The 26,151-nt window shown below is 41.0% G+C and overlaps 1 protein-coding gene and 1 long non-coding RNA gene across 4 annotated transcripts in view; one reads left to right on the top strand and one right to left on the bottom strand.

Moving 5' to 3' along the window:
- LOC126481674 (xenotropic and polytropic retrovirus receptor 1) overlaps window positions 1-21,082 on the top strand; it is a 285,237-nt gene extending 264,155 nt beyond the window's left edge. For both annotated transcript variants that reach the window (XM_050105607.1, XM_050105606.1), the window contains exons 10-11: window positions 14,471-14,604; window positions 20,526-21,082. In XM_050105607.1, the coding sequence (XP_049961564.1) occupies window positions 14,471-14,604; window positions 20,526-20,775 (384 nt within the window). In that variant the 3' untranslated portion in view covers window positions 20,776-21,082. The remainder of the gene's footprint in view (window positions 1-14,470; window positions 14,605-20,525) is intronic.
- The window catches only part of LOC126481675 (uncharacterized), an 81,181-nt gene that overhangs the window by 26,226 nt on the left and 28,804 nt on the right, over window positions 1-26,151 (bottom strand). For both annotated transcript variants that reach the window (XR_007587613.1, XR_007587612.1), the window contains exon 2: window positions 3,782-3,995. This is a non-coding gene — a long non-coding RNA (uncharacterized LOC126481675). The remainder of the gene's footprint in view (window positions 1-3,781; window positions 3,996-26,151) is intronic.

The raw sequence follows: 26,151 nt of genomic DNA, 5'->3' as shown, positions 1-26,151 counted from the left end.
ATTACTCTTTCTGCTTTTACCTTTTCAGTTTGTACCGTCTACACTCCACCGTCATCTGCTGTTAGTCGGGCTGACATGATGCACCTGATCGATCAGCTTCCCCCGCTGTTCTTATTGTTTGGCGACTTCAATGCCCATCATCCCCTTTGGGGCTCTCCTGCATCCTCTCAAAGAGGCTCACTCTTGGCGGATGTCTTCAACCATCTCAATTTTGTCTGCCTCAATACCGGCGCCCCGACTTTCCTCTCGGACTCTACTCATACCTACTCCCACTTGGACCTCTCGATCTGTTCTACCACTCTTGCCCGTCGGTTCGAGTGGTATGTCCTCTCGAGCGACCACTTCCCCTGTGTCGTTCGTCTCCTGCACCACACCCCATCCCCACGTCCTTCGCGCTGGAACATACTGAAAGCTGACTGGGGACTTTACTCCTCCCTGGCGACCTTTCCGGACCACGATTTTTCCAGCTGTGACAGTCAGGTCGAATACCTCACGGCTGTTATTATCCATGCTGCCGAACGTTCCATACCTCGTACTACTTCTTCTTCACGTCGCGTTTCCGTCCCCTGGTGGAACGAGGCTTGTAGGGACGCTGTCCGTGCTCGACGACGTGCTTTACGCACCTTTCGCCGCCATCCTACATTGGCGAATTGTATTGAATACAAACGACTCCGAGCGCAATGCCGTAGAGTCATCAAAGACAGCAAAAAAACTTGCTGGGCCTCTTTCACGAGCGCCTTTACCAGTTTTACTCCCTCTTCCGTTGTTTGGGGTAGCCTGCGCCGGCTGTCGGGCATTAAGGCCCACTCCTCAGTACCTGGCCTGACCTCAGGTAATGAGGTCCTTGTTGATCCTGTGGCTGTCTCCAACGCCTTTGGCCGCTTTTTCGCGGAGGTTTCAAGCTCCGCCCATTACCATCCTGCCTTCCTTCCCAGGAAAGAGGCAGACGAGGCTCGACGACCTTCCTTCCACTCGCTGAATCTGGAAACTTACAATGCCCCCTTTACTATGCGGGAACTCGACCGTGCGCTTGCACTGTCCCGGTCCTCTGCTCCGGGGCCAGATGCCATTCACGTTCAGATGCTGGCACACCTTTCTCCGGCGGGCAAAAGCTTCCTTCTTCGTACCTACAATCGCGTCTGGACCGAAGGTCAGGTCCCCATGCGTTGGCGTGACGCCGTTGTTGTTCCTATACCCAAACCCGGGAAGGATAGACACCTTCCTTCTAGTTACCGCCCCATTTCTCTTACAAGCTGTGTCTGTAAGGTGATGGAGTGCATGGTTAATGCTCGGTTAGTTCGGATTCTTGAATCTCGACGACTACTTACTAATGTCCAATGCGGCTTTCGTCGCCGCCGCTCCGCTGTTGACCACCTTGTGACCTTGTCGACATTCATCATGAACAACTTTTTGCGAAGGCGCCAAACGGTAGCCGTGTTCTTCGACTTGGAGAAGGCTTATGATACCTGTTGGAGAGGAGGTATCCTCCGCACTATGCACAAGTGGGGCCTACGCGGTCGTCTGCCCCTTTTTATTGATTCCTTTTTAACGGATTGAAAGTTTAGGGTACGTGTGGGTTCCGTATTGTCCGACGTCTTCCTCCAGGAGAACGGAGTGCCTCAGGGCTCCGTCTTGAGCATAGCCCTTTTTGCCATCGCGATCAATCCAATTATGGATTGCATTCCACCTAATGTCTCAGGCTCTCTCTTTGTCGATGACTTCGCGATCTACTGCAGTGCCCAGAGAACATGCCTCCTGGAGCGCTGCCTCCAGCGTTGTCTAGACAGCCTCTACTCATGGAGCGTGGCAAATGGCTTCCGGTTCTCTGAAGAGAAGACGGTTTGTATCAACTTTTGGCGATATAAAGCGTTCCTTCCGCCATCCTTACATCTCGGTCCCGTTGTTCTCCCATTCGTGGACACAACTAAGTTTCTAGGGCTCACGTTGGACCGGAAACTGTGTTGGTCTCCACATGTCTCTTATTTGGCGGCCCGTTGTACACGTTCCCTTAATGTCCTCAGAGTTCTTAGCGGTTCATCTTGGGGAGCGGATCGCACTGTCCTGCTTCGCTTGTATCGGTCCATAGTCCGATCGAAGCTGGATTATGGGAGCTTCGTCTACTCGTCCGCTCGGCCATCCCTCTTACGCCGGCTCAACTCCATCCACCATCGGGGGATATGTCTTGCGACCGGAGCCTTCTACACTAGTCCTGTCGAGAGTCTTTACGCTGAAGCTGCCGAGTTACCATTGACCTACCGGCGCGACATACTGCTGTGTCGGTATGCCTGCCGGCTGTTGTCTATGCCCGAACACCCCTCTTACAAGTCCTTCTTCGCCGATTCTCTCGACCGTCAGTACGGGTTGTATGTGTCTGCCCTGCTGCCCCCCGGAGTCCGCTTCCGTCGCCTGCTTCGACAATTGGATTTTGCCCTCCCTACCACCTTCAGAGAGGGTGAGAGCCCGACACCACCTTGGCTCCAGGCTCCGGTTCGTATTTATCTCGACCTCAGCTCACTCCCGAAGGAGGGTACTCCGGCTGCAGTGTATTGCTCACGGTTTGTCGAACTTCGTGCTCGACTTGCTGGTCACACCTTTATTTACACCGATGGCTCCAAAACTGACGATGGTGTCGGCTGTGCCTTTGTCGTCGGGACCGCCACCTTTAAATACCGGCTCCTTGACCAATGTTCCAGCTTTACGGCCGAGCTTTTTGCTCTCCATCAGGCCATTCAGTATGCCCGCCGCCACCGCCATTCATCGTATGTACTTTGCACTGACTCCTCAGTGCTCTTCAGAGCCTTGGGGCTCCCTATCCGGTCCATCCCTTGATTCAACGAATACAGCAGTCCCTCCATTCTTTCGCTGATAATGGCGGTTCTGTCAGCTTTCTGTGGGTCCCCGGACATGTAGGAGTGCCTGGGAATGAGGCTGCGGATGCTGCAGCCAAGGCTGCAGTCCTCCAGCCTCGGCCAGCCTCCCATTGTGTCCCGTCATCTGACGTTTGTGGGGATGTATGTAAGAGGCTTGTGTCCTTGTGGTGGGATGCTTGGTCATCCCTCCAAGGAAACAAGCTCCAGGCAGTAAAACCGCTCCCAACTGCTTGGACAACTTCCTCCCGACCATCTCGGCGCGAGGAGGTCCTTCTGACCAGGTTGTGGATTGGGCATTGCCGGTTTAGCCACCGCTACCTGCTCTCTGGTGACCCAGCCCCGCAGTGCCCTTGTGGTCAGGCATTAACGGTGCGCCATGTTTTATTGTCGTGTCCCCGTTTTAGTCAATTTCGTGTTGTCCTGTCCCTGCCATCTACCTTACCGGATGTTTTAGCTGATGACGCTCGAGCAGCTGCTCGTCTTCTGCGTTTTATAACTTTAACTGGCTTGACCAAAGACATTTAACCTTTTTACTTATTTCATCTGCATCTTTGTCAGGTCCTTTTGATGTCCCCCCATCCCCTTGAGTTTTAGCAGGTTCCTTGTGCTCTAACACCAGTGACTGGGCGCTAATGACCTCAGCAGTTGAGCGCCCTTAAACCCTACCAAAAAAAAAAAAAAAAATTACAGCCCACCTATTACAGAGAACAGTTTCTTATGAGTGCCTACTTGCATATTTTGTATTTGGGATATGCTTGGTGTGGACAGTTCTGTTTATGTTATCACACTTTAGATGTAGCTCAGATCAGTGTCAAAATATGTCACAGCGGTAGTTCCACCTTATTGTACTATGTCTTTCATAAAAGCAACACAAACATAGACATAATGATAATATATACTCAAAAATATACCTGATAACTAAGAAGAAAACCCGCAAGATTCACATACATCTTGCCTCCTCAATTAATTCACAATGCCACCTCATGACTTCAAGGTATACTGGAACTTTGGAATAAGTGAAGGTATATCTTGCCTTACTTGCCTGTTCTCACCTTTCTTCCAGCCATTTTCCTTCCCCCATTCAGAAGGAGCTGCCGGTAATTGAGGCAGTGCCTCTGGTACACCCTGAAATGGGAAAATTCATCTTAATGTGCATAACTATGGTTCAAGCTGGAAGCTGCAGTTTGACATCAACAGGAGATGTCATCTCGACTACTTGATAAGACCCTTGGTAATGCAAAATGAACTTTTTGGTTTCTCCCTTCAGCATGTGAGAGTTAGTGCCTTCCTGCCATTGTAGAGCCTTTGTATTAATCTTTTTAACTTGGCACCAGATACTTTATTAAACTTTCAAAGAGCAGATATACCTTCTATTGGGGGGTGGGGTTTGTGTAATTCAAAAGGGGAGGGTACTATTTAGTAGATATATCTTCTACTGGAAGGGATGGTTTGCATAATTCAAAAGGGGAGCATATCATTTGGCCAAAAACAATCTCATGTGGTGATAAATCCATATTATCATGGATCTTGAAGTTATACACTGCTACTTCATACAGTGGTAGAAGCCCAATCACTATGGTTACTATCTATCTAATAACTTGGCATTCTTTTTATCATTCTATGTACCTCTGTCACCCCATTCATTTGCTGGTGTAGAACACTTATTCATAACTTCTTCATGAGTAACAATGAAACAATTGCTTTAATAACTTGGACATAAACTTAGTGCCTTGGTCAGTTATCAGTGTCTCTGGTGTTCCAAACTTCAATATCCATTGGTTAACCATAGCCTGGGCCACCATTTCTGCCATTGATTTGTTATAATGATCAGGACCACAAACATGAGAAATGCTAAATTATAATTAATACTTAGAGATTCCCTACTGATGTCTGTGCAAAGGGGCCAAGACCATCCATAACAATCATTTGGAATAGTCTATTTGTCTCTGGTAATCTTTGTAATTCACTGACAACTCAGCTCCACTCTTTGCACGCAAGGAATGCAGTCCTTTATGTAATGCTCTACATCTTGCTTCCTCATTTTCCACAATAATTTTCTGCAATGTGATGGTCTGTGGCATGTCATCCGCTATGTCCTGCCAAACTGTAATCATGAACTTGGTGGCACAGCTATATGGTGACCACAACTCATTTGCTTGTACAGCACTTTGTCATCAGTGCTGAATTCACTTGCTTCCTGAACTGCTGATAATCCACATCACCAGCTAGCACTTCACATCATTGTTCTGCCCTTACACTAGTACACTCTGCAGCACATAATTTGTGACTAAGTCCGTCCGCGTTACCATGAGATTTTCCTGTGTGTTGTGCAACCTCAAAATCAAATTCACTTGCTGTGAAGCCCAGTAAGTCATGTGACTAGTTGGATTTTTAAGTCATAAAAGCCATTTCAGTGCTGTGTGACCCATTATGACCTTAAAATGTCATCCATTAAAGGTAACAATGAAAACAGGTGATGCCAAAGAGCACATGCATTTCCTTTTCTGTAGTTGAATAATTCTCCTCTACTTTACTGAGCTCTCTTTAATCATAGACTGTCGGGTGTGCTTTCCCATCTATCTCTTGGCTCAAAACACAGCCTAGAGCATGACTGTTACACAATAGTGTAAACTCTTTCTAATAGTCTGGGAAAGTAAGGATGGAACCAGTTGTTAGTAAATTGTTTAATAACTCAAAAGCTGCTTCACAGACTGAAGTTCAGTAAAATTTTACTCCTTTTTTTATTAATACATAAGTAGTCTTGCTACATCTCAAAATTTTGGGATGAATTTTCTATAGAAATTACCTATATGAAGAAACAACTAATTCCTTTTCTGTGCAAGGCATTCGGAAATCCTTTATGGCTTGTACATATTGTGAGTCAATTCATACAAGATCCTGGCTGATAATGTGGCCTAAATAGTGAAGCTCATGCAATATGAAGTGACACTTTTCTAAACTAAGAGTCATTCGTGTTGCACATAACTAATCAAAGACCTCTTGTAGATGCACCACATGCTCATAGAGGTCTTTGGAATACAGTGACATCATCCTGGTCTGTCATGCACTGTTTCAGTTTCAGACCTTGTATCACTTCATCTAATAGGTGCTAGTGCATTTTTCAGACTAAATAGCATCCAGTGATACTGGCAGTGACCAGATGGAACCATAAACACAGCATTTAGTTGATCCTCTGGTGCTATCTCTAATTGATGGTACCCACTTCACAAACCCATGGTGATAAAATAATGGAATTGCCCTAAATAGTTAAGGTTTCTGTAATGTTACACACTTAGTAGACGTCCATAACTGTCCATTGGCATAAATATCAGTAGTCACAGCAGAATCTATAAGCCTCCCTACCATCCGAGGAATATTTCAGAATGATGACAACAGGTGCTCCCCAGGTACTAGTAATTTCCTGTATAATTCCATCACAGAGCTGCTGATTCATAAACTTGTATACAGGCTGCTCTTTTCCAGTGGGAATACTATGCTGAACTAGTGTCATAACTAACAATGATCCAGGTGGGTTAAGTAATTCCTTGTGGTCCTCCAATAATGTCTCCAGGTCAGCCCTATCATGTCCTTTCAAAAGCAACACCTCTCCCCCTCCTCCCTCCCACCCTCCCTGTGGGGCCTAAATTAAAGGACTGACCCAGCTTTAAGTATTCTACACTGAAATCCCTGCTCAGCTTATCTTCCTCTAATGCTTCTTTTAGTTATCAGTGCACAACTTGATAGCTTCAGTTTTTCTTAACTAAATTGTCTACACCGATGGGCACCACTTGGCTTCTATCAATTTCCTCCACATAGGGTAAACTATGTCATGTGAAACATTATGCCTAATCCAGTTCCACAGTTTCAGGCAAAGGCACAACCATTCATAATCAATTAATCAGCAGAGCAGCTCCTCTGTTCATCCAGAGCAGCTGCACTGTACCTCTCAGTATTATGTCCCACTTTTCAAGTCTAAGAGACAATGTACATAGTTCGGTTGGCTTACCCGATATCTTAAGTTGCCTTGCAACAGTTCAGTCCTTTCAGCAGTAAAACAAAGATGGAACAATGACCCATCCAGCTCCACTTTGTACTGTTATAGATTGACATTGATGTGATCTTCAATCAGGAAATCTAAACAAGTATGACATCCATACCTTATGCCCACATTGGGGGCACACACCTGGCAATCTCTCACCCCAGTAGTCTACTCAAAAATGATTATCAGAGTGAGTTAACACTATTACTACCTACACCACTTGGTCTACAACATGATGGGTTCAAATTTATTGCACCAAACATACTCTGGCTTGCCATGGATACATGTGATTCTGCATCCAATACAGACTTGTAGTATCTTCCTGTTAAATAGCTTGTTAGACAAATGTCTGCCACTGATTTTCCACAGAGGTGTCTCATGGTAACACTTACTGGGAGCATTTCACAGTGCTCACCTCATCCTCTGGCCCATTTACTGTAGTGCTGCAAGTTTTAACCCAAGTCCACCTTCATTGCTCCTGCAGATATTTTTGATCAAAGTGTCTCATCTGCTTACATGTCTGACACTGTGGCTTCTTACAAAACTGCTAATAGTACCCAGACCACCAAATCTATAATATATAACATCTGTATTAAAAACCACTCTTCTCTCTCTCTCTCTCTCTCTCTCTCTCTCTCTCTCTCTCTCTCTCTCTCTCTCTCTCAGCTTTGCCACTGAGTCAGTTTCAACCAAAGTTGCAGTGGTTGGTACTGCTTTGTCCAAGGTTTTCAGGAATTCCATGCACACTTTTCACAACATGTTAGTTGGCAAACACCACACAAAAGCATCAAGTGCCCTCCGTTCGGCTTCCTGCAAAGCAACCCTATAGTTGCTGTCACCAGTCAATTCATACTTAATAATACTGATTTCCTTGATTCAGACCACAAAGTTTTCTATTGATTCTCCTTATTTTTGGACTACTCCATTAAGTTGTTCTTGATCATAGCTAGACATATTTTTTCTTCTGTAATGCTCAATTAACAATTCCTGTAAATCTGTAAAGGACTCTTCATCCTGCAACTTCTCACTGCACACACCATACATTCTGGCATCCCCAACTAATGTTAATCAAGCCACACTTAACAACTGCTCACTACTCCAGTTTCCCAGATTTTGCAGATGTATGTAAATGATTTTGCAGAAAATGAGGCTGCTGATGAGGCAGTACAAGCATCAGTGATGGCTGGATGTTTTTTAGAAGTTGACTACTCACTTCTCTGTCCCTTTCACCAATCTATTTCCTGATGAAACTCTTCATTATTAGCTTTGATCTTAGCTGCCTGATCAAGAAAGTGCTGAATGACCTCCTGGATTATCACTTTTGCAATTTCAGACATATTGCCTAACTACTGTCACCATAGGCATGCAATTTATCCAGACAGAAAAGAAAGGAAAGGTAAAACCAAAACCAGACAAGCTCAAAAAAACTTGGCTGGTTGTTACTTGTATTATTGCACTGATTGCTACTGCTGCTGAATCCCTGTCATTGCTGCTCTCTGTTGGTCAACCAGTTCAGCCTCCAAAAGTTCTTCCGACACCACATGTAATATATGTCAATAGGAACGTGTGGGTAAACATCTCTCTGCAGGAGATGGGTGGAGCTGCAGATGATGTAAGCAACCAGTTTGTTGTTAAAGTTCTTTATTTCCAAACATAAATAAATGCAGAGCATGATGTATGATTTTTCCAGCATGTAGATAGCAGGTGGCAGGTGCTGAACCTTGGAACCGAGCATGCCACCTCAGATGCACTGACACAAGTGTTTCTCGAGAAAGTGAATAGCAATGTACAGCTTTACTATCTCTGTCACATGGCAGATGGCTACTTCTTGGGCAGGATGATGGAACAGTGACATGACGACCAGTAGATGCGACTAGGCATACCTGCTGATCAGAACTGCCTATGGTGATAAATACAGAATTGTTGACTGGAGAGCAGCAGTGAGCAGTGTCGGATGCCAATGGCATGCAGCTGCTTGATGCTCAGTGTGTGCCCTGGACCATGAAGCAGTGGCAGAGTGGAGGCTGCCAAGAGCCTGGGCAGTCTGGCTGTGGTCGTTGGTTTTTCGGTCCAACTGTGGTCAGTGATCTGCAGTCCAGAGACAGCAGTGGTGGCTGTGTTGTAAGTACAGCATCAATTGGCACAGGCTGAGTGTCATAGCGTGGACTAGCTGCTCAACTAGGCTGGCTCTGGGGATTGAAACACACCTGCCTTCAGTTGCCATCAAAGAAGATGTGCTGCTGCCATGCTCCTCGGTCATGCGGTAGTTTCGGGTGCTAATAGCCTTGCCATGAAATATCCCTACACCACAAACACACAAGCAGAAATTTCTTAAATTGAGCCATTATTCTAGGTTTGGCTGTTGCCACATGGCAGTAGGTTGAACCATGGAAGAAAGGTATTGGGGAAGGAGGCACATGGCAAGGGGTACTGTTACTAAAATGTAAACTTTCACGGCCGGAAATATCATGTCCATTATAATTATCCGGGCTGTTATGCCGTGGTCGGTTGATGAATTCTGTGGTGATTCCCAACGTTTCGTCTCCGACTGCGGGAGACATCTTCAAGGGGGTCCGTAGCTTGATGGAAGGTCCAACAAACACACTGGCTCGCTACTGACTGCCGCTAATTTCCGTGTCCGCGCGCCCCCGCGCCGCGGCGTGACATCACGTGTTTTGAAAACGTCAGTGCAATTGGCCGCTGTCCATCGCCGTCAATCACCGTTGCCATCACCCAGTAGTGGGCGGGTGGTACACATCTTCTTTAATACCGGCATCCATATACCGTTTAATTTGACGCCCTCCTCCTTTCAGTTGAAATTATTTGGGTGTTTAGCGATTTTGATTGCCTCCCTGTAGAGCCTTTCGTAGTATCCGCTCGTGGCCGCTAGTACTTGCATCTCCTTGAAACGAATATTGTGGTTCCCTGGCTGGAAAGCATGCTCCGCAACAGCTGATCGTTCCGTTTCTCCTCTTCTACAATTTCCCTTGTGCTCTTCCAAACGTTTAGAAACAGTTCTTTTGGTGGTACCCACATAAACATCACCACAGCTGCATGGGATCCTTTACACTTCAGATTTTTCCAATGGTTTGCGAGCGTCCTTGGCAGGCCTAAGGTATTCATGTATCTTCCTGGTGGGCTTGTAAATTACGGTAATATTCTGCTTCATCAAGATCCTCCCTATTCTTTCCGTTACATTTTTAACAAACGGCAGGAAAATCTTAGATTTTGCAGTAGCCTGTACGTCAGTATGATTTCTGCGTGGCTGCCTCAACGCACATTTTATTTCGGCGGACGAATATCCATTCTTCGTTAGTGCATTGTGGAGATGTTCCATCTCAGCGTCGAGCAACTCAGGTTCACAAATATTTCTAGCTCTGTCCGCTAACGTCTTGATAACACCCCGCTTCTGTTGTGGGTGGTGGTTCGAATCCCGGTGCAAATAATGGTCCGTGTGCGTGGGTTTGCGGTACACTGAGTGGCCCAAACTACCATTTTCGTTTCTAAACACAAGCACATCGAGGAAATGTAGTTTTCCGTCTACCTCCTCCTCCATTGTAAACTGAATTCTTGAGTTTATACTGTTCAAATGTTCGTGGAACCGGCTTAGTTCCTCCCTACCATGTCTCCACAACACAAACGTGTCATCCATGTATTGGAACCATACATTTGGTTTCTTGCTGGCAGTACCTAAAGCCTGTTCTTCGAATTTCTCCATAAAGAAGTTAGCAATTACGGGACTTAGGGGGCTTCCCATAGCCACACCATCGGTTTGCTCATAAAACTGTTCATTCCACTTGAAGTATGTGGTTGTCAAACAGCACTTAAACAGCTCTAAAATATCGGCAGGAAAAATTCGATCCAGCTGTTCCAATACATCATTAAGTGGAACTATGGTAAACAGCGATACCACATCGAAGCTGACCAATATGTCCTCCAGCTGGACCACTATGCCATTCAATCTGCTGATGAAATGTGTCGAATTCTTTATATATGAGTCCGAACGGCCCACATGTGGTTTTAACAGCGTAGTCAAAAACTTGGCTAACAAGTAGGTGGGCGAACCAATGGCACTTAGTATCGGTCTTAAAGGAACATTTTCTTTATGAATTTTGGGCAATCCATAAAGCCTCGGTGGTAGCGCAACCGAACTGCAGAGACCTTTCTGCACACTCTCTTCAATGGAGGACTTTTTTATTAACCGCGACACAGTTCTGAGAACGTTGCTAGTGGGGTCCTTATTCAGCTTCCTATATGCTTGCGGATCCAGTAGATCCGTAATTTTTCTCTGATAGTCGGCCACATCCATAACCACCGTTGCGCTTCCTTTGTCAGCTGGGAGAACCAAAATACTATCATCGTCATTCAGGAGTTTTAAAGCTCTTCTCTCACCCACAGTTATATTACTTTTCGGCAGTTTTGCATTGGCTAATATTCTCACTGTTTCTATACGGATTTCTTCAGCTGTTACAGAATCTACACTGCGAATTCCTGCTTCTACATTGGCTATAATTTCTTCCATGGGCACAAAACGCGGACTAACAGCAAAATTTCCTCCCTTGGCAAGCACAGATGTCTCATCGTCAGATAACGAACGTTTGGACAAATTGATAACGGTCCGGGAAACGTCTAAATGCCGAACAGTCTGATTAGGTAGCAAATTATCAAACTACTTCTTCTGTCTACTAGACGTCGTCAACATATGCTTCCCCATCGCCACAGAATTCATCAACCGACCACGGCATAACAGCCCGGATAATTATAATGGACAAGGGGTACTGTTATCAAAAGGTCACTGACTAGGGAGATTCGTGGCAGCTACACCATCTAATACTGGTGCTAACCTATTGACATCGATAACTGAGGATTTTCTAATACCCTTTGTTGCTTTTTTTATATAATACTTCAAACTAAGCAAGCACATAACATTGCATAGAACCTTATCAACTGCCTAAATATACTGCTGCTCTCTGTGGAGCTACTAGACTAACATAAAAATCCTCACTGCATCAGCCTTTTCACTAGTTTAAAGGGCAACAATATGATTAGTTAGCTGATCTGGTCTTGCAACATTAGCAAATATGGCCTTGCTACATTAGTACTGCAAAAGGCTGAAAGCAAGGAAAAGCTTCAGCCATTACATTTCCCAAGGACAAACAACTGTATTCTATAGCTTAAAGAAGATTGAGTCATGTTGGATAAAATGCTCTGGAGGTAAAATAGTCCCCCCTTTTGGATCTATGCGTTGGGACTCTTCAAGGAGATGTTGTCATCAGAAGAAACAAAACTGATGTTCTTCAGTCAGAGCATGGAATGTTGATTAGATAAGTAGGTTAGAGACTTTAAGAAGAGACATGGTTAGGCTGAAGTTACAAATAGTGAGGATTATTGAAGTGCAGTAGCGGGAGGAACAAGATTTCTGGTCAGGTAAGTGCAGGGTTATCAACACAGAATGAAATACAAGCAATACAGGAGTAGGTCTAATAATGAATATGAAAATGTAAATATGGATAAGCTACTATGAACAGCGTAGAACACATTATTGTGGCTGGGATAAACATAAGGCTCACATGCACAATACAAGTGAAAGTTTATATTATTACTGATATGAGAGACTGGAAAATGGTAGTAGAAACAGAAAAGGAAGAGAAGGCAAAATAGTAGGAGAACATGTACTGGAGAAAAGGAATGATAGGATAAACTGTCTGACAGAATTTTGTACAGAGCACAATTTAATCATTGCTAACATAATACTGGAGAGTTGTGATGCAATGTAAACAACACTGTGCAAGTGCTGGAGCTCATCAGCTCCAGTGATGGTGAGGGGCTGTTGGGTGGAGTGGACAAGGGAAAGGAGGCTAGGAGGAGGAGGAGGAGGAGGAGGAGGGGAGTTGGGGAAGGATGGTTGACCACTGGGAGGGAGAAGCAGCAAGTGCATGGGATAGGAATGTGGCAACATCGTAGATGATCTCAGTCGGGCTGCAGGCAATGAGAGTTATGCACAGTGCTGAATGACTTGGATAATTGGGTTGGGAAGGGGAGATAGCACAGAGGATGAGAGACTGCAGGAAAGAGGGTGTTGGTGCAGGATGAACGGAGTTAGGGTCCTGGGGTACGGGTAGAGGCAGATGTGGATCAGGGGCTAGTGGTGATTGAGGCCAGTAGGATTATGACATCAAAGATGTGTTGCAAGGACAATTCCCATCTTCCAAACTTAATGTCTGTAAATGGAGGGTGTCTTTTTGATACCAATGATGACACTAGGCAGTCTAGTCACAGGCATCAAAGGCATTCTAGATGGATCATTTGAGGCCTGAATGATGAAGTTGAAACACTGCTGGGATAAGTTGTGAACATGGAAGGGGAGTATTTTGTAGGTGACAAGGACTAAAGAGACTCAAGGTCTGAATAAAAACATTATGTAAACAAAAATTATTTTTAGAACAGAATGAGGATAGACAATTGCTGGGTGGTACAGGCATGGAAAAGGTGTCAGGTGGTTAATCAAAACTGTGTATAATTTCTGAATGGAAGACCGCTGAGGGATAGTACTGTCCTCTAACTAAAAAGGTTTGCTTTCTTCACTCAGAATGGCATCTTTCCTACAATAAGCGCAAGATTTGCATTGTAGGCATACTTGTCCAGTTTTGGTGACTATAATGAATACATCTAGAGTTTTTTGGCAAGCTTGTGGTGGTGGTGGTGGTGGTGGTGGTGGTGGTGGTGGTGGTGACAGACACTGGAGAAAAACAACCCTGGTGGCAGCACACAGTCTACTACTACTACTACTACTGAATAGCTTCAAAGAGGCTGCCAAGCTTTATGTCCCCACCCCACTTTCTCTTAATATGGATCCTCTAAATTCCCTCTGTATGCCATCTTGTGGTCTCGTGGTTGCGTTCTCGCTTCCCAAGCATGGGGTCCCAGGGTCGATTCCTGGCAGGGTCAGGGATTTTCACCTGCCTCAAGATGACTGGGTGTTTGTGTTGTCCTCATCATTTCATCATCATTCATGAAAGTGGCGAGATTGGACTAAGCAAAGGTTCATCATCATCTGTATGTCATCTTCATGCCATCTTACCCTGCACCAAGCCTTCCTATATAGCTGTGTAGATCATTGAAGCCATTCATCTCCTCTTTATGCCCCTACAGTTTCTACATCAATATAATTTTTCCAGTCCCCTTCCCTGTTGCTTCTCCTTCTCCCCATCCCATACTTATTCCATGTCATCACCACCCACTCATGAGAAGATTGTTAGTTTCTCCATTCAGGTTGTATCTCCAAAACACAGCAGTATGTAAGTATCCAATTCTAGGAGCCTATCTACTGCCTAGTCCCTTTATAAATTGTAAGCAGTTTAAGAATCTGTATGTTTGAGTAATTCACAGGTACAGACCTATATCTTTCTTCAATTACTTTTAACATGATAGTTTCATCTCCTCTTTCTACAAGGAAAATGGTTTCATTTCTGCTTTTTTTCCCCAAGGCATTTTAACTTATTGACCAGATATGAAATAAATGTTTTAGTGCATTTTTCTCATTCATTCATTTTTTTTCCAGGGATACTACTATTTTGCCATTCTTGAGGACCTGATTTTGAGATTTTCGTGGTTGATATCATTTGTTTTAGCTGAACTCCTGGGTTTCAATTCAGAATTTGTGCAGTCATTTTTATTACCTCTTGAAGTCTTCAGGTTCGTATAAATTTTTGTCCATATTAAATTGCATTACTAACTGGATTTACTCTTGCATTTTAGATGTTTTTAGAGTTATGCTTTCTGCTGGAATTACCTTATCCTACTGTCATAAATTTATGATAAGGAAGACTTTGGATTTCATGTTAGTTCACTGAGTCTTATTGCACTACATACATTCTGCAACACACCTTACAGAAGACCATAGAGAAATAAAATAAAAACCAGCATAAATTATCAAATGAATCAAGAACATTAAAAAATGTCATTTTACATTGTATATTTGGAAAACGTGCCTGAAATCAGTCCGTTCCTTCATCAGTTCATTCTATGTAGCAGATTCTGATTTTTGACAGCCCACACTCTTGCTGTGACACTGCCAGTTATGTGGTAAAAGATATCCAGTGAAGTTAGGTGTCATTATTGACAGAACTGCAATGTGAGAAATTATGGACTGATGTGAACCTGGTAGTCCACGAATAATTAGTATCATTCTGACCAGGCTGCTGAATATGGCACTACACAATTTGTTGTGGAAATAATTCCCTTGCAGAACCTGGACCATTAACAAATGTTTTACAATAGTAAGCAGACAGATTATCCTTGTAATCTTCAGACATCAAACAAACAAGAATTCCAAGCCTTCTGCTTGACTTTTTTCTTTAAAGAAAGAAACAAAAGAAAAAAGTAACTGCTTTGGTCTGACACCAGCCCTTCTATAGAAAACTAACAATTCACGATCATAAACACATTAATGGTACTAATACTTATGAAAATTACATACCCAGAAAAAAGAATGGCAAGTTTTCCTATAATGAGGAAAACATTTGACAGTTTATTTTGCTATGTAACTTGTTCTTTATGCAAATAGCTTCAGAAATGTGTAAATCTCTACTACATTAAATAATGATTTCCATTACTGACATTTAGATATGTTCCAACCTTAAAGTCACATTTTTTCAAGCAACAAGTTACTTCACACATTATCAACAGTAATGCCATACGAAAAATAACTTTGTTAAATAATTGAGTTATTATTCTTTTAAATTTGACAATTCTGATTTAACTGAATACATAGTCACAAACAAGTTATTTTAAATTACTGAAATTACTAATTAGTTAATGAGACACTGTACTTAGCATCAGTATGCAGATAGCCTTCAGTTGTTGCAGATAATATTAAACAGTGAATAATAAATGTGAAATGTAGTCATATGCACAATAGTTGATACAGTGTATCACATACTTGTATATATAATCGAAGGATGTTACATTATACCACACACTGTGAACCACTGTGAAATGCATGTCAGTGGGTACTTTCCACTGTACCATGTTAGGTGCTCTTCCCGTTCCATTTGTGCACTGTGTGTGGAAAGAATAAATTCTTAAGGCCCTGTAATCTAATATTGTTATTGTAGGTCCAATAGCAGTGACACATATGGGATTGTAGTATACTCCTAGATTCCTCATTTAATACTGTTTCTCTCATGGGATAGCTGGCCTCTTATCTGCACAGATTTATCAGGTCAAATTTCTGAATATTCTCCCTAGAGTCAAACAAACTCACGACAATTCATCCTGACTTTCATTTTCTATGTTCACTATACACTGTTAACTCTTTCTTTAGGTAATCTCTGGTTTTTTATTGAACACTGCAAGGGATAACATAATCACTATGCAAGGTTCTTTTTTATCCTCAAGTCAATGGGGTAATCCAACACACCACAAGTCAGACCTGATGTTTACACCAGTGGTGTATAGTCATTTGGTTAAAGTGGAGTGTGAGTGTTCATGAAATACCCCCTTCCAGTATTTTGTGTTATTTTGTTGCAACTGTGGATGCTATCTGTATATTCCATGATAGTAGATATTCCTGTGGCTACAAGATTCATCTTTTACTTTCATCAGGTACATTAGACAGATATCTCAATTTCAAAGGGTTATGCAAACAGAAAACTTTGATTCCTGTTTACTTGTTCTAAAAAATAAGTTTAATTTGAATATTGTAACTTTAGCATTTTTGTTGGTATGAGAATAAAATGGAATAATCGAAATCATAGTTTAATTTTCTTTCTACTGGTGTAGACCAGTTTCTGTTATAAGAAACATCATCAGACCAAAATTAATTTACCAAAACCACATGAAGAGCCAGTGCTTGGAGCTACTATGTACTATTGTAAGGATACCTGTTTACTACCTTTCAACGGTACATAGCAACATCATCTCCTCATGTGCTCTAGATACACTGATTTTGATCTAATGATGGTTATTACAATCAAAATTGGATTTAAGTATTTTATACTGCTTGAATAAAAGTAATTGGTGCTAAACAGGACATTCTAGAGTGGGAGAAATCCCTCCACCAATCCATAAGCATTCTGGCATATTTTCTGCTGTTTAATCAATTATGTTCTTTAACATAAATATCATTAATGATAAATCAGTGCCAGGAAAGACATTATCATTTTCTGCAACAGGATTGAAGAAATTTTTGTTTGAAATTATAGTGAAGAGCAGACTGTTCAGCACTTTACAGATTGTTTTCAATGCCCTAGGGCTGTAGCCAAATGGTAAGGGGGGCAGATGGTGCAGGAGTCCAGACCCCACCTATCACCTAAATGAAATTGCACATGACCTTATATCGATGTTGTGAAATTGAAAGATATTTTGATTTTCAATCAAATGACGAAAAAGGGATATGCACTATGGATAGTCAGCAAGGCCAGAGATAGATGTAAACTATCTATACGTCCATAACACTATTGGCTATCCCCAATTTCTATTTTAGAAAAAGACCAAATTGTTTGCCATTTTGAGCTTAGCTGTTGCTTTGTTAATCACTTCAGTTCATACTAAAGTGTGCGTCATTTACGACGGCGGCCGAGTTTAGGTTCGTTCTGCGCATCTGATGTCACAAAACACAGTCAGCCAATGAACAGAGAATGACGTTGCCAGAGCTTGACTGCAGTACAGAGCATGGACAAGTGTCTTCAGTTTTAGAAACGTTCAGTCATAAATAAAGTAACTGAACAAAAGCAATGTCTTGATAGCAGACTTTCTTTTATAGAAAGTTTGGAGAAAGCATTCTTTATACCAATTGCTTCATATTCTATTAATTAATTAAACCAAACAAGCAATAAGCCTCCTAATTCAGGCGATAACAAGTAAACGTGTTTGTATCATTCTCACAAACCGCTTTTTGTGCAATAATTGTTTATTTCCTATTGTACTTCGATGAAACGTGAGTAATTCATAGTCATACCAACAGTGTTTGTCGGTATTTTGCGTGATAGTTTAAAGTCCTCAGGAAGATCTATTGAATGACGAGCTGTGTTAGTGTAATCGTTAAAGTGAATGGCTGCTAAGCGAAAGGTTCTGATTTCAATCCTCATTCGATGCTTACTATTTTCTTTATTTAAAAACAATATTGAAGTGTCCTACTTTGTGAATTTTATTCGTTTGAATGTAATTTTTTGAAATTTCTTGTGGCGACTAAAATCAACCATACGGAAAGTATACGTTATGGACGTTTACCTCTGCAAACTCTTCAAAATTTCATGCAATGGTTTACTACATCTAATGCTGCACAATAACTGCATTGAACATCGAAACAAAATTAAGTCATTTATGGGGGGCAGGTGTCAGTCAAGAAGATGTGTAAAAATCAAATTTGTGGGTCAAATAGTTTTTGTGAAATCGAATGATAAAGTGTGTCAAAGCAGTCAAAACATCATGTGTCTGCACAGGCCAGCAGGCAGTGATGACAAAATCGCGCACAGCGCAGAATGCAGGGAGGACGTCTCTGTAGCAGCGAAAGGTTTAATGCGGCCGTGGTGGCTTTACTTCATAAACTGCGCACTCCTGCCCCCCCCCCCCCCCCCCCCAAAACGTAAATTTGCGAACTATACTATGGCGCTGCTTCTCTTGGCACGTACAACTGGCAACGCAGCCATCTCCCGCGTCTGGGAGGGCATGCACGAACCGCCAAGATAAAAGAATTGAACTATAGCAGTTTAATGCAATGTAAGTGCTACCATTTATTATTTTTGTGATGTGTGCTGTTGTGATAGTTTCTAATTATGGATAAGTTTGCAACAAGACAGAACAGGAAAATCAATTTTGATTCATCCACTAGTATTTTGTAAGTTAAAGATATGTACCTGCTAATAAAATAGCCAAATTACCTATTACCTAATGTTGGCACTGGATTCATTATCTGAAGGCTGGTAGAACTTTGGAGTGGCAATAGTTCAGAATTTAACAAGGCAGGGGAGCAGTAAATATCATTAAAAACAACAATAAATTTGAATCAGTGCATAAAAATACACTTGGATTTGTCTGTATCATCCAAAAATTTGCTCAGCTTTCTATCATTAGTAGCCCAAATGGTAACATATTGCTCAACCTGGTCACCCAGGTGGTACTCAGTTATGAAAACCAGTTTTGATACTCAGCATTGGGGAGGGGTTAGTGGAGAACCAAAGAGGTATGGGATGACCACAAATTCTGTAGTTAGTTGATTTCTAACAGATTTTTTTAATGGGCTGCTTGAATTCGTCCAACGCAATTGTGCCCTGCATCCGTCCCTCCACCTTTCATCCAAAATGTATTTACACTCCTGTAATAATACAATAACTGAAGCCAGCAATTCCATGCAAAATAAAATCTTAAAATATGCATGCATTCACACACTGTCAGATAACTAAACATACACAATTAAAGGAAAAACATGTAAGATCAGAATGTAGTCTTTTGTTGTTACACATTTTATTTTAGTTTAAAACAATGTGTAACAACCAGTTTATCCAAATCCTCCACCAACTTGGGGTAGTCTGCGTGTTGAGCCACTGAGCTAGTGATCCTTGGATTTGGGAGGAGAGATGGTTTCAATCCATCTACCAGCAACACTGAAAATGATTTTCTGTGGTTTCTCATTTTCCATGTAGGCCATACCTTACTATAGGATACAGCCAGTTCCTTCCGAATATCTTTCTTTCCTGGAAGACTCCAATTCTCTTCAAGCTGGGGCCCCTCTACTTAAATGAAAAGAGCTGTATTGAAGGCAAGTTGAGCACCTCTTTGGAAACACCTGGAACTAAAAGCCATAAATAATAATCCAAATTCTCCTCATTTAGGCTCATGAATTTGTCTGTTCAGAAAATCTTTAATGCAGAAAATGAACTTTCTTACGTCACACAAAGGGAAATATGTGTACTTAAACGAGGAAATTCGTGAAAGTGTAAAGTTGAATAATTCCTGATCCTTTGCATTTTCAACACCAAAAATTGTCCAAGCTTCTCTGTCGAACAGAGATTTCTTTATTCAAAAGCCCTGCTTGTAATAATAATGGTGTCCCAAAAAATTAGCACTCGTCCTTTCCTGATCACTCCCTCAGCTTAAATCCAGTCTCAAAGAAGAAGAGTGTAAAATGACCTTGGAAGAGAGGGGAGATTGGAGCATGACTGCTTTTTGGCAAAATACAGCACTCCTAAGTGTGCAGATTGTATCTCCGCTTGGTAAAAACTCCAAGATCACCACTGAATAAAATTATTTATCATCCTTTATGGAAATTTTAGAAATGAATGAAAAACAAGAGTCTTTTTACAGTCCTCTTAAACAAATTAGACCCCTCCCCCTTTTGACAAAATCCTGGATACATCCTTGAGTGTCCATTCAATCATACATTCATACATACAGTTTCATATGTGTACAGAGGAAGATATGGATGAACAACAAATACATCAGATGTTGCTGAAATTTGTTTTAATGTTATATAACTTACCCTTACCCTTATTCTTATTGTCTTTGTACTTTGTCTTGCAGTTTATGTCCTTTTTTATTGTTGCATATATTTGCATTCAGACATATTTGACACAAGTAAATAATAATGATTTACATTCATTACTTACATTTTACAGACGCTTCGTGTGGAACTTCTTCCGTTTGGAAAATGAACATCTTAACAACTGTGGCAAATTTCGTGCAGTAAGAGATATATCAATAGCACCAATAGATTCATCTGACCAGGTGCAGATTATCAGAATGATGGATGAGGATGATGGTGTTGTGAATAGAAAGAAAAGAAAAACTGCGAAGAAGGTCAAAGAAGAAAAAATTACTTTAATCAGTGAAGATTCAGATACCAATCTTGAGGCCAAAGACAACTGATGCTGATTTTTACTGGAGTGTGTAATTCTAAAAGCTCCACATATTCCACAAAATGGCTGTGTTATGTTAGTGTCTTTACTTAATTTTTCACTTACAGGAAACTACAAAAATCTTGTAAGAATCATCAAATTTCATTTCATTTCTCACTTGTCTTGTGACATTTCATTTAGACTATTGCCGTGTGTGAAAGAGTACTATCTCAATGTAAATATTTAGAAGTATTTATTGTGATAAACAACACAAATTTCATAAGAATCAACAAATTTCATTTCATTTCTTGCCCGTAGATTTGACATTTTATCAAGAGTATTTCTGTGTGTAGAAGCATACTATTTTTATGTAAATATTTAAAAGTATTTATTGAAAGTATAGTAATTATTTTAATATTTATTTTTAATGTATATGTATCAATATTAAGAATGAACTTTTTCTTCATTAGATACCATCCAAAAACTATTTTTTGAACTGATAATATTAAAGCTGGAGCAGAAATGTCAAATACTTTTTCTGTAAGCAGAAATTCAGTTGTAACGTTATGAAAAGTAGTAGACTGCCCTTTGTTCAAATTATAAAGTTAGAAATAATACTAAATCTACACTGCAAATATTACATTCTGATAAAATGAAGCATCTTCTTTTTCTTTCATTCTCAAAATTGAATTACTTTGTTTACCATCATAAAAGTTAGACTCCAGCAATATTAAACAGAATCATGTGTCTTCTAGCAAACAATTAACTCAAAAAGTCTTTGATAGCAAACAAAGCTGCAACATATTGTTGCCAAAATTAATTTTGTTTTTTAATCAAGAAGTCTTATGTTTATAGTCATATTCAAAGAACTCATTCGCATCAACACCATCAAGAGTAGTTTTGATGTTGTGAGAACTTGGTGATGATAAACTCATCTCTTTGGGTGTGAAACTTGGGGAAGTATCAACATCTCCAACTCATCTCACTTCCAGCACCAAGTGAGGTACTGCTTTGACTGATAATAGACTTCCATTCACTTCTGATGTGATTCAAATCCCTGATTTTGTTTTTATCATCACTTCCAAGCAATGACTGAATAGGAGCTAAGAGAACTTGGTTGTTGGCTAATGCAATAACTGTTGAACAGTAGTTCATACAGCCCTTGAACACATTTCACCTCATGATTGTTGCAGTGATTCAGTATGAAAACTACTAATAATTATGGATACAGGACGACTTTGTCTGAAACCTCTACATTTTCAATTTCGTACATATCTCATCTACCTAACCCTCAGGTATATGGGGAGTGTTCCCCTCTACTCCTTCTATTATCACTAAAAAGTCTTTTGTCTTAAAGCTATCAGCCAGCTGAATTGGAGAAACATTTCATAGTACAGGAGCTATTACCTTAATCCCTCAAGGTGTCTAGCCAGTGTAATGGCAGACTGTTATTTTCGTGCTAGCATCAGAACAAAAATCTGGCCCTGTTGGAATAGATTCCCAGAGAGTCAGAGCCCAAAAGCTCAGTCAGTTATTGTCCTTTTTTGTATGCCTGACCATTTCTCAAGAGTAGTGCTACACAGTGAGTAGTGATCTACAATCCATCATCGTCACAGCAGCAGTAGCCACTCCTTTCATTAAATGATGTGGCTTCTCCAAGTACTGAGCTGAGGCATTTCTGGAACTACTTCCTCCAGGAATGTCTCAGGTGATACTCAGCCAGTTGATCCACAGCTGATATTCCTCAGGTCTTTGTCCCATTGGTTGGACTCCGCTCTCGCACAAACTTTGTTCCTCAATCATAATTTCTTTTGGCAACATGGCCAACCCTTTGCCCCTTTATAGTGGCTGTTCTGTCTAGGATGTCCTTCAAGTTGGTGATTAATCTGATGCAGCTGCTGGTAAACCCTTCGGGATGTGAGGTCGGGGTCCAAGAAACTCTTCTGTTCCTGACATTTCGTCCAGGACTGTGCTGGTCATCCTCAGAGGCACTCCTCCACTGAGTCTTGCCGACTGACTGGTCAGACATCTGAGAGCGACATATATACTGTAGGAAAGGGGGGCTTGGCCGAAGTAACATGTGATGAGCAGAGATAATCCTTGTCAAAGATAAAACTTAACTATCGACTGTCATCTTGTCAAAGATAAAATTGTTTAGCGATTCTGCAGAGCTACTGTCCATATGTCTCCAAGTTTCATTGCCTCCTCTTTCCTATTAAAATTATCCTGATGCTTATAAATTTCAATGGCTTCTCTACATAGCCGTGGATAATAATTTGACATTGTAGATAAAATTTCAGTTTCAGAAAACTTCACTTTGTGGTTTCCTGACTGAAGACATGCTCTGCTACAGCTTATTTCTCTATTTTATATAGCTGGCAAAGACTTTTGTGCTCTTTTAGCCATGCATTTATGCTCCTCTTGGTAGTTCCAATATAAATTTTACCACACGTACATGGAATTTTGTATACCCCACATGTCGACAGAGGGCATTTATCCTTCACAAATCAGAGTATGTGATTTATTTTCTTTGTTGGTCTAATGGCTGGTCTGATGTCATGTTCATGTAAAATCTTACCTCTCTGATCCATTACTTTTTTAATAAAAGGGAGAGAAACTGTATTTTTCCATCATTGTGGTTCATACTTGTCCTTTGGTCTTCTGTTCCTTGGTCCCAAAATTCTCTTTACCTCTTTCCTTGAGTAGCCATTTTTCTCGAAGGCCTGCTTCAGATGTTTTATTTCAGCATCCAGGCGTTCCGATGTGCATATCCGTTCAGCTCTATTAACAAGACTTTTAATGATACCTCTATTTTGTTGTGGATGGTGATTGGAGTTTTTATACAAATATCTGTGTTACTTTCCTGAAAACTTTATGTTCCAAACTTTCATCAGACCGTCTCATAACTAAAACATCCAAGAAAGATATTCTGTTATCATTTTCCATTTTCATGGTAAAATGGATTTTTGGATTAATTTTATTTAGATGATCAAAGAATTCATCCAAAGCCTTTCTACCATGGGATCAATCCACAAATATGTCATCTACAAACTGATACCAGAGAGATGGTTTCTTATTTGCTATGTCCAGAGCCAATTGTTCACATTTCTCCCTATAGAAATTAGCAATTGCAGGACCTAATGGGTTACCCATTGCTACATCATCAAGTTGCTCATAAAATTCATCGTCCCACTGGAACTGACTCAAAGTAAGGCAATGTCTAAAAAGAGCAGTCAAATCTCCTGGAAATATATCCGTTATGAAACTCATAACTTTTTTTAACTGGAATCATAATGAATAAGGACACTATGTCAAAACTCACAAGAATATCTTCAGGAGCCAGAATAAGTCCTTCAAGTTTCTCAATAAAATGATGAGAGTATTTTATATATGAGTATATATCTGTTTGTAAACGGATTTCCAGATATTTCATTATTTCGTACTTGGGAGAATTTATGGCATTAACAATGGGTCTCAAAGGAAAATCTATTTTATGAATTTTGGGTACACCATACAGTCTAGGACACATAGCTTCACTCTTCAACAAAGCTCTTTTATCTTCTTTTTGAATAGAGGTAGATGACTTAATCAGATTATTTGTTTTCCTCAGTATGCTGCTGTGGGGTCCTTCATAAGTCTTTTGTACTGTCCTGAGGTTAAAAGATTCAAAATTTTGCTTCAATAATCCCCTGTATTCATACCAATCATAGCATTCCCTTTCTCAGCAGGAAGAACCACTATTTTTTCATCTGCATTTAAATCTCTGAGAGCCTTACTCTCGCCTTTTGTTAAATTACTTTCCAAAGGTTTATTGTGGCATAAGACCTGGTGGTTTCGATTCAAATTGCATTTGCAGTTTCGTTGGGGGAAATTTTGTCTACCTGCTTCTATATTCACAATAATATCTACAGCTCGTACTCTCCCAGGTCTTATAGTGTAGTTTCCTCCTTTTGCAAGGACGGAAATCTCGTCTTGAGACAACTCTCTCTCCAATTCAAGATGAGACAAAAAAGAGAGGTGTCATTAAAAGTCTTGTCAGTAGAGCCAAATGGATACACACATTGGAACACCTGAACACTGAAATAAAAACTCTGAAGCAGGTCTTCGAGAAAAATGGCTACTCGGGGAAAGAGGTAAAGAGAATTTTGCAACCAAGGAACAGAAGACCGAAGTACAAGGATGAAACACAATGATGGAAAAATACAGTTTCTCTCCCTTTTATTAAAAGAGTAATGGATCAGATCAGTAAGATTTTACAGAAACATGACATCGGACCAGTCTTTAGACCAACAAAGAAAATAAGTCAAGTACTCTGATCTGTGAAGAATAAAGCCCTCCTCTGTCGACATGTGGTGTATACACAATTCCGTGTATGTGTTGTAAAGTTGATATAGGAACTACCAGAAGGAGTGTAAATACACAGCTAAAAGAGCATAAAAGTCTTTGCCAGCTAGGGAAAATAGAGAAATCAAATGTAGCAGAGAGCATGCCCTTCAGTCAGGAAACCACAAAGTGAACTTTTTTGAAACAGAAATTTTATCTACAATATCAAATTATTATCCACAACTACATAGAGAAGCCATTGAAATTTATAAGCATCAGGATAATTTTAATATAAAAGGGGAGCAATGAAACTTAGAGACATACGGACAGTAGCTCTGCAGAATCACTAGACAATTTTATCTTTGACAAGATGACAATAGATAGTTAAGATTTATCTTCGACAAGGATTATCTCTGCCCATCATGTGTTACTTCGACCATGCCCCCCTTTCCTACAGTATATATGTCGCTCTCGGACATCCATCTGGTCAGTCAGCAACACTCAGTGGAGGAGCACCTCTGAGGATGCCCAGCGCAGTCCTGGACAAAACGTCAGGAACAGAAGAGTTTCTTGGACCACAACCTCACATCCAGAAGGGTTTACCAGCAGCTATGTCATCCAGTCACGAAAACTTTCATTCTATAATTAATTTGATGTCTTCAGCTCTTTTTTTGTCTCTTCTTGTATGTCACAACAAAATGCTTGCCAGCCTAGCTTGATGTTTCATCCTATGTCTCCCATCAGATTTACAGGCTGGCCAAGATAAATGTGTTCTCTGTTAGTATCCAGTTGTGTGTTTTTGAGCTGCACGATTCCTACCATGCTCCATTTACTAGCTACAACTTTTATCTTGGAAAGGTTTGTGTTCAGTCCCACTGTCTGATATTCTGGAGTGAGATCCAATACCAATATCTGTAGCTCTTCAAGATCATTTACCAAGAGTATGATGTCACCTGTAAATCTCAGGTTGTTAAGACTGTTCCAACTGATTCTAATTCCTTTTTCTTTTCAGTTCAGTTCTAACATTGTCATTTCCAGCATGGCAGAGAGTAGCTTGGGAGGGATGGGATGACTTTGTCTCACT

The sequence above is a fragment of the Schistocerca serialis genome, chromosome 5 (genome assembly GCF_023864345.2).
Source record: "Schistocerca serialis cubense isolate TAMUIC-IGC-003099 chromosome 5, iqSchSeri2.2, whole genome shotgun sequence".
NCBI classification, from domain to species: Eukaryota; Metazoa; Arthropoda; class Insecta; order Orthoptera; family Acrididae; genus Schistocerca; species Schistocerca serialis.
Note: the sequence above shows the minus strand (reverse complement) of the source record. Positions and strands in the feature narration are given on the sequence as shown.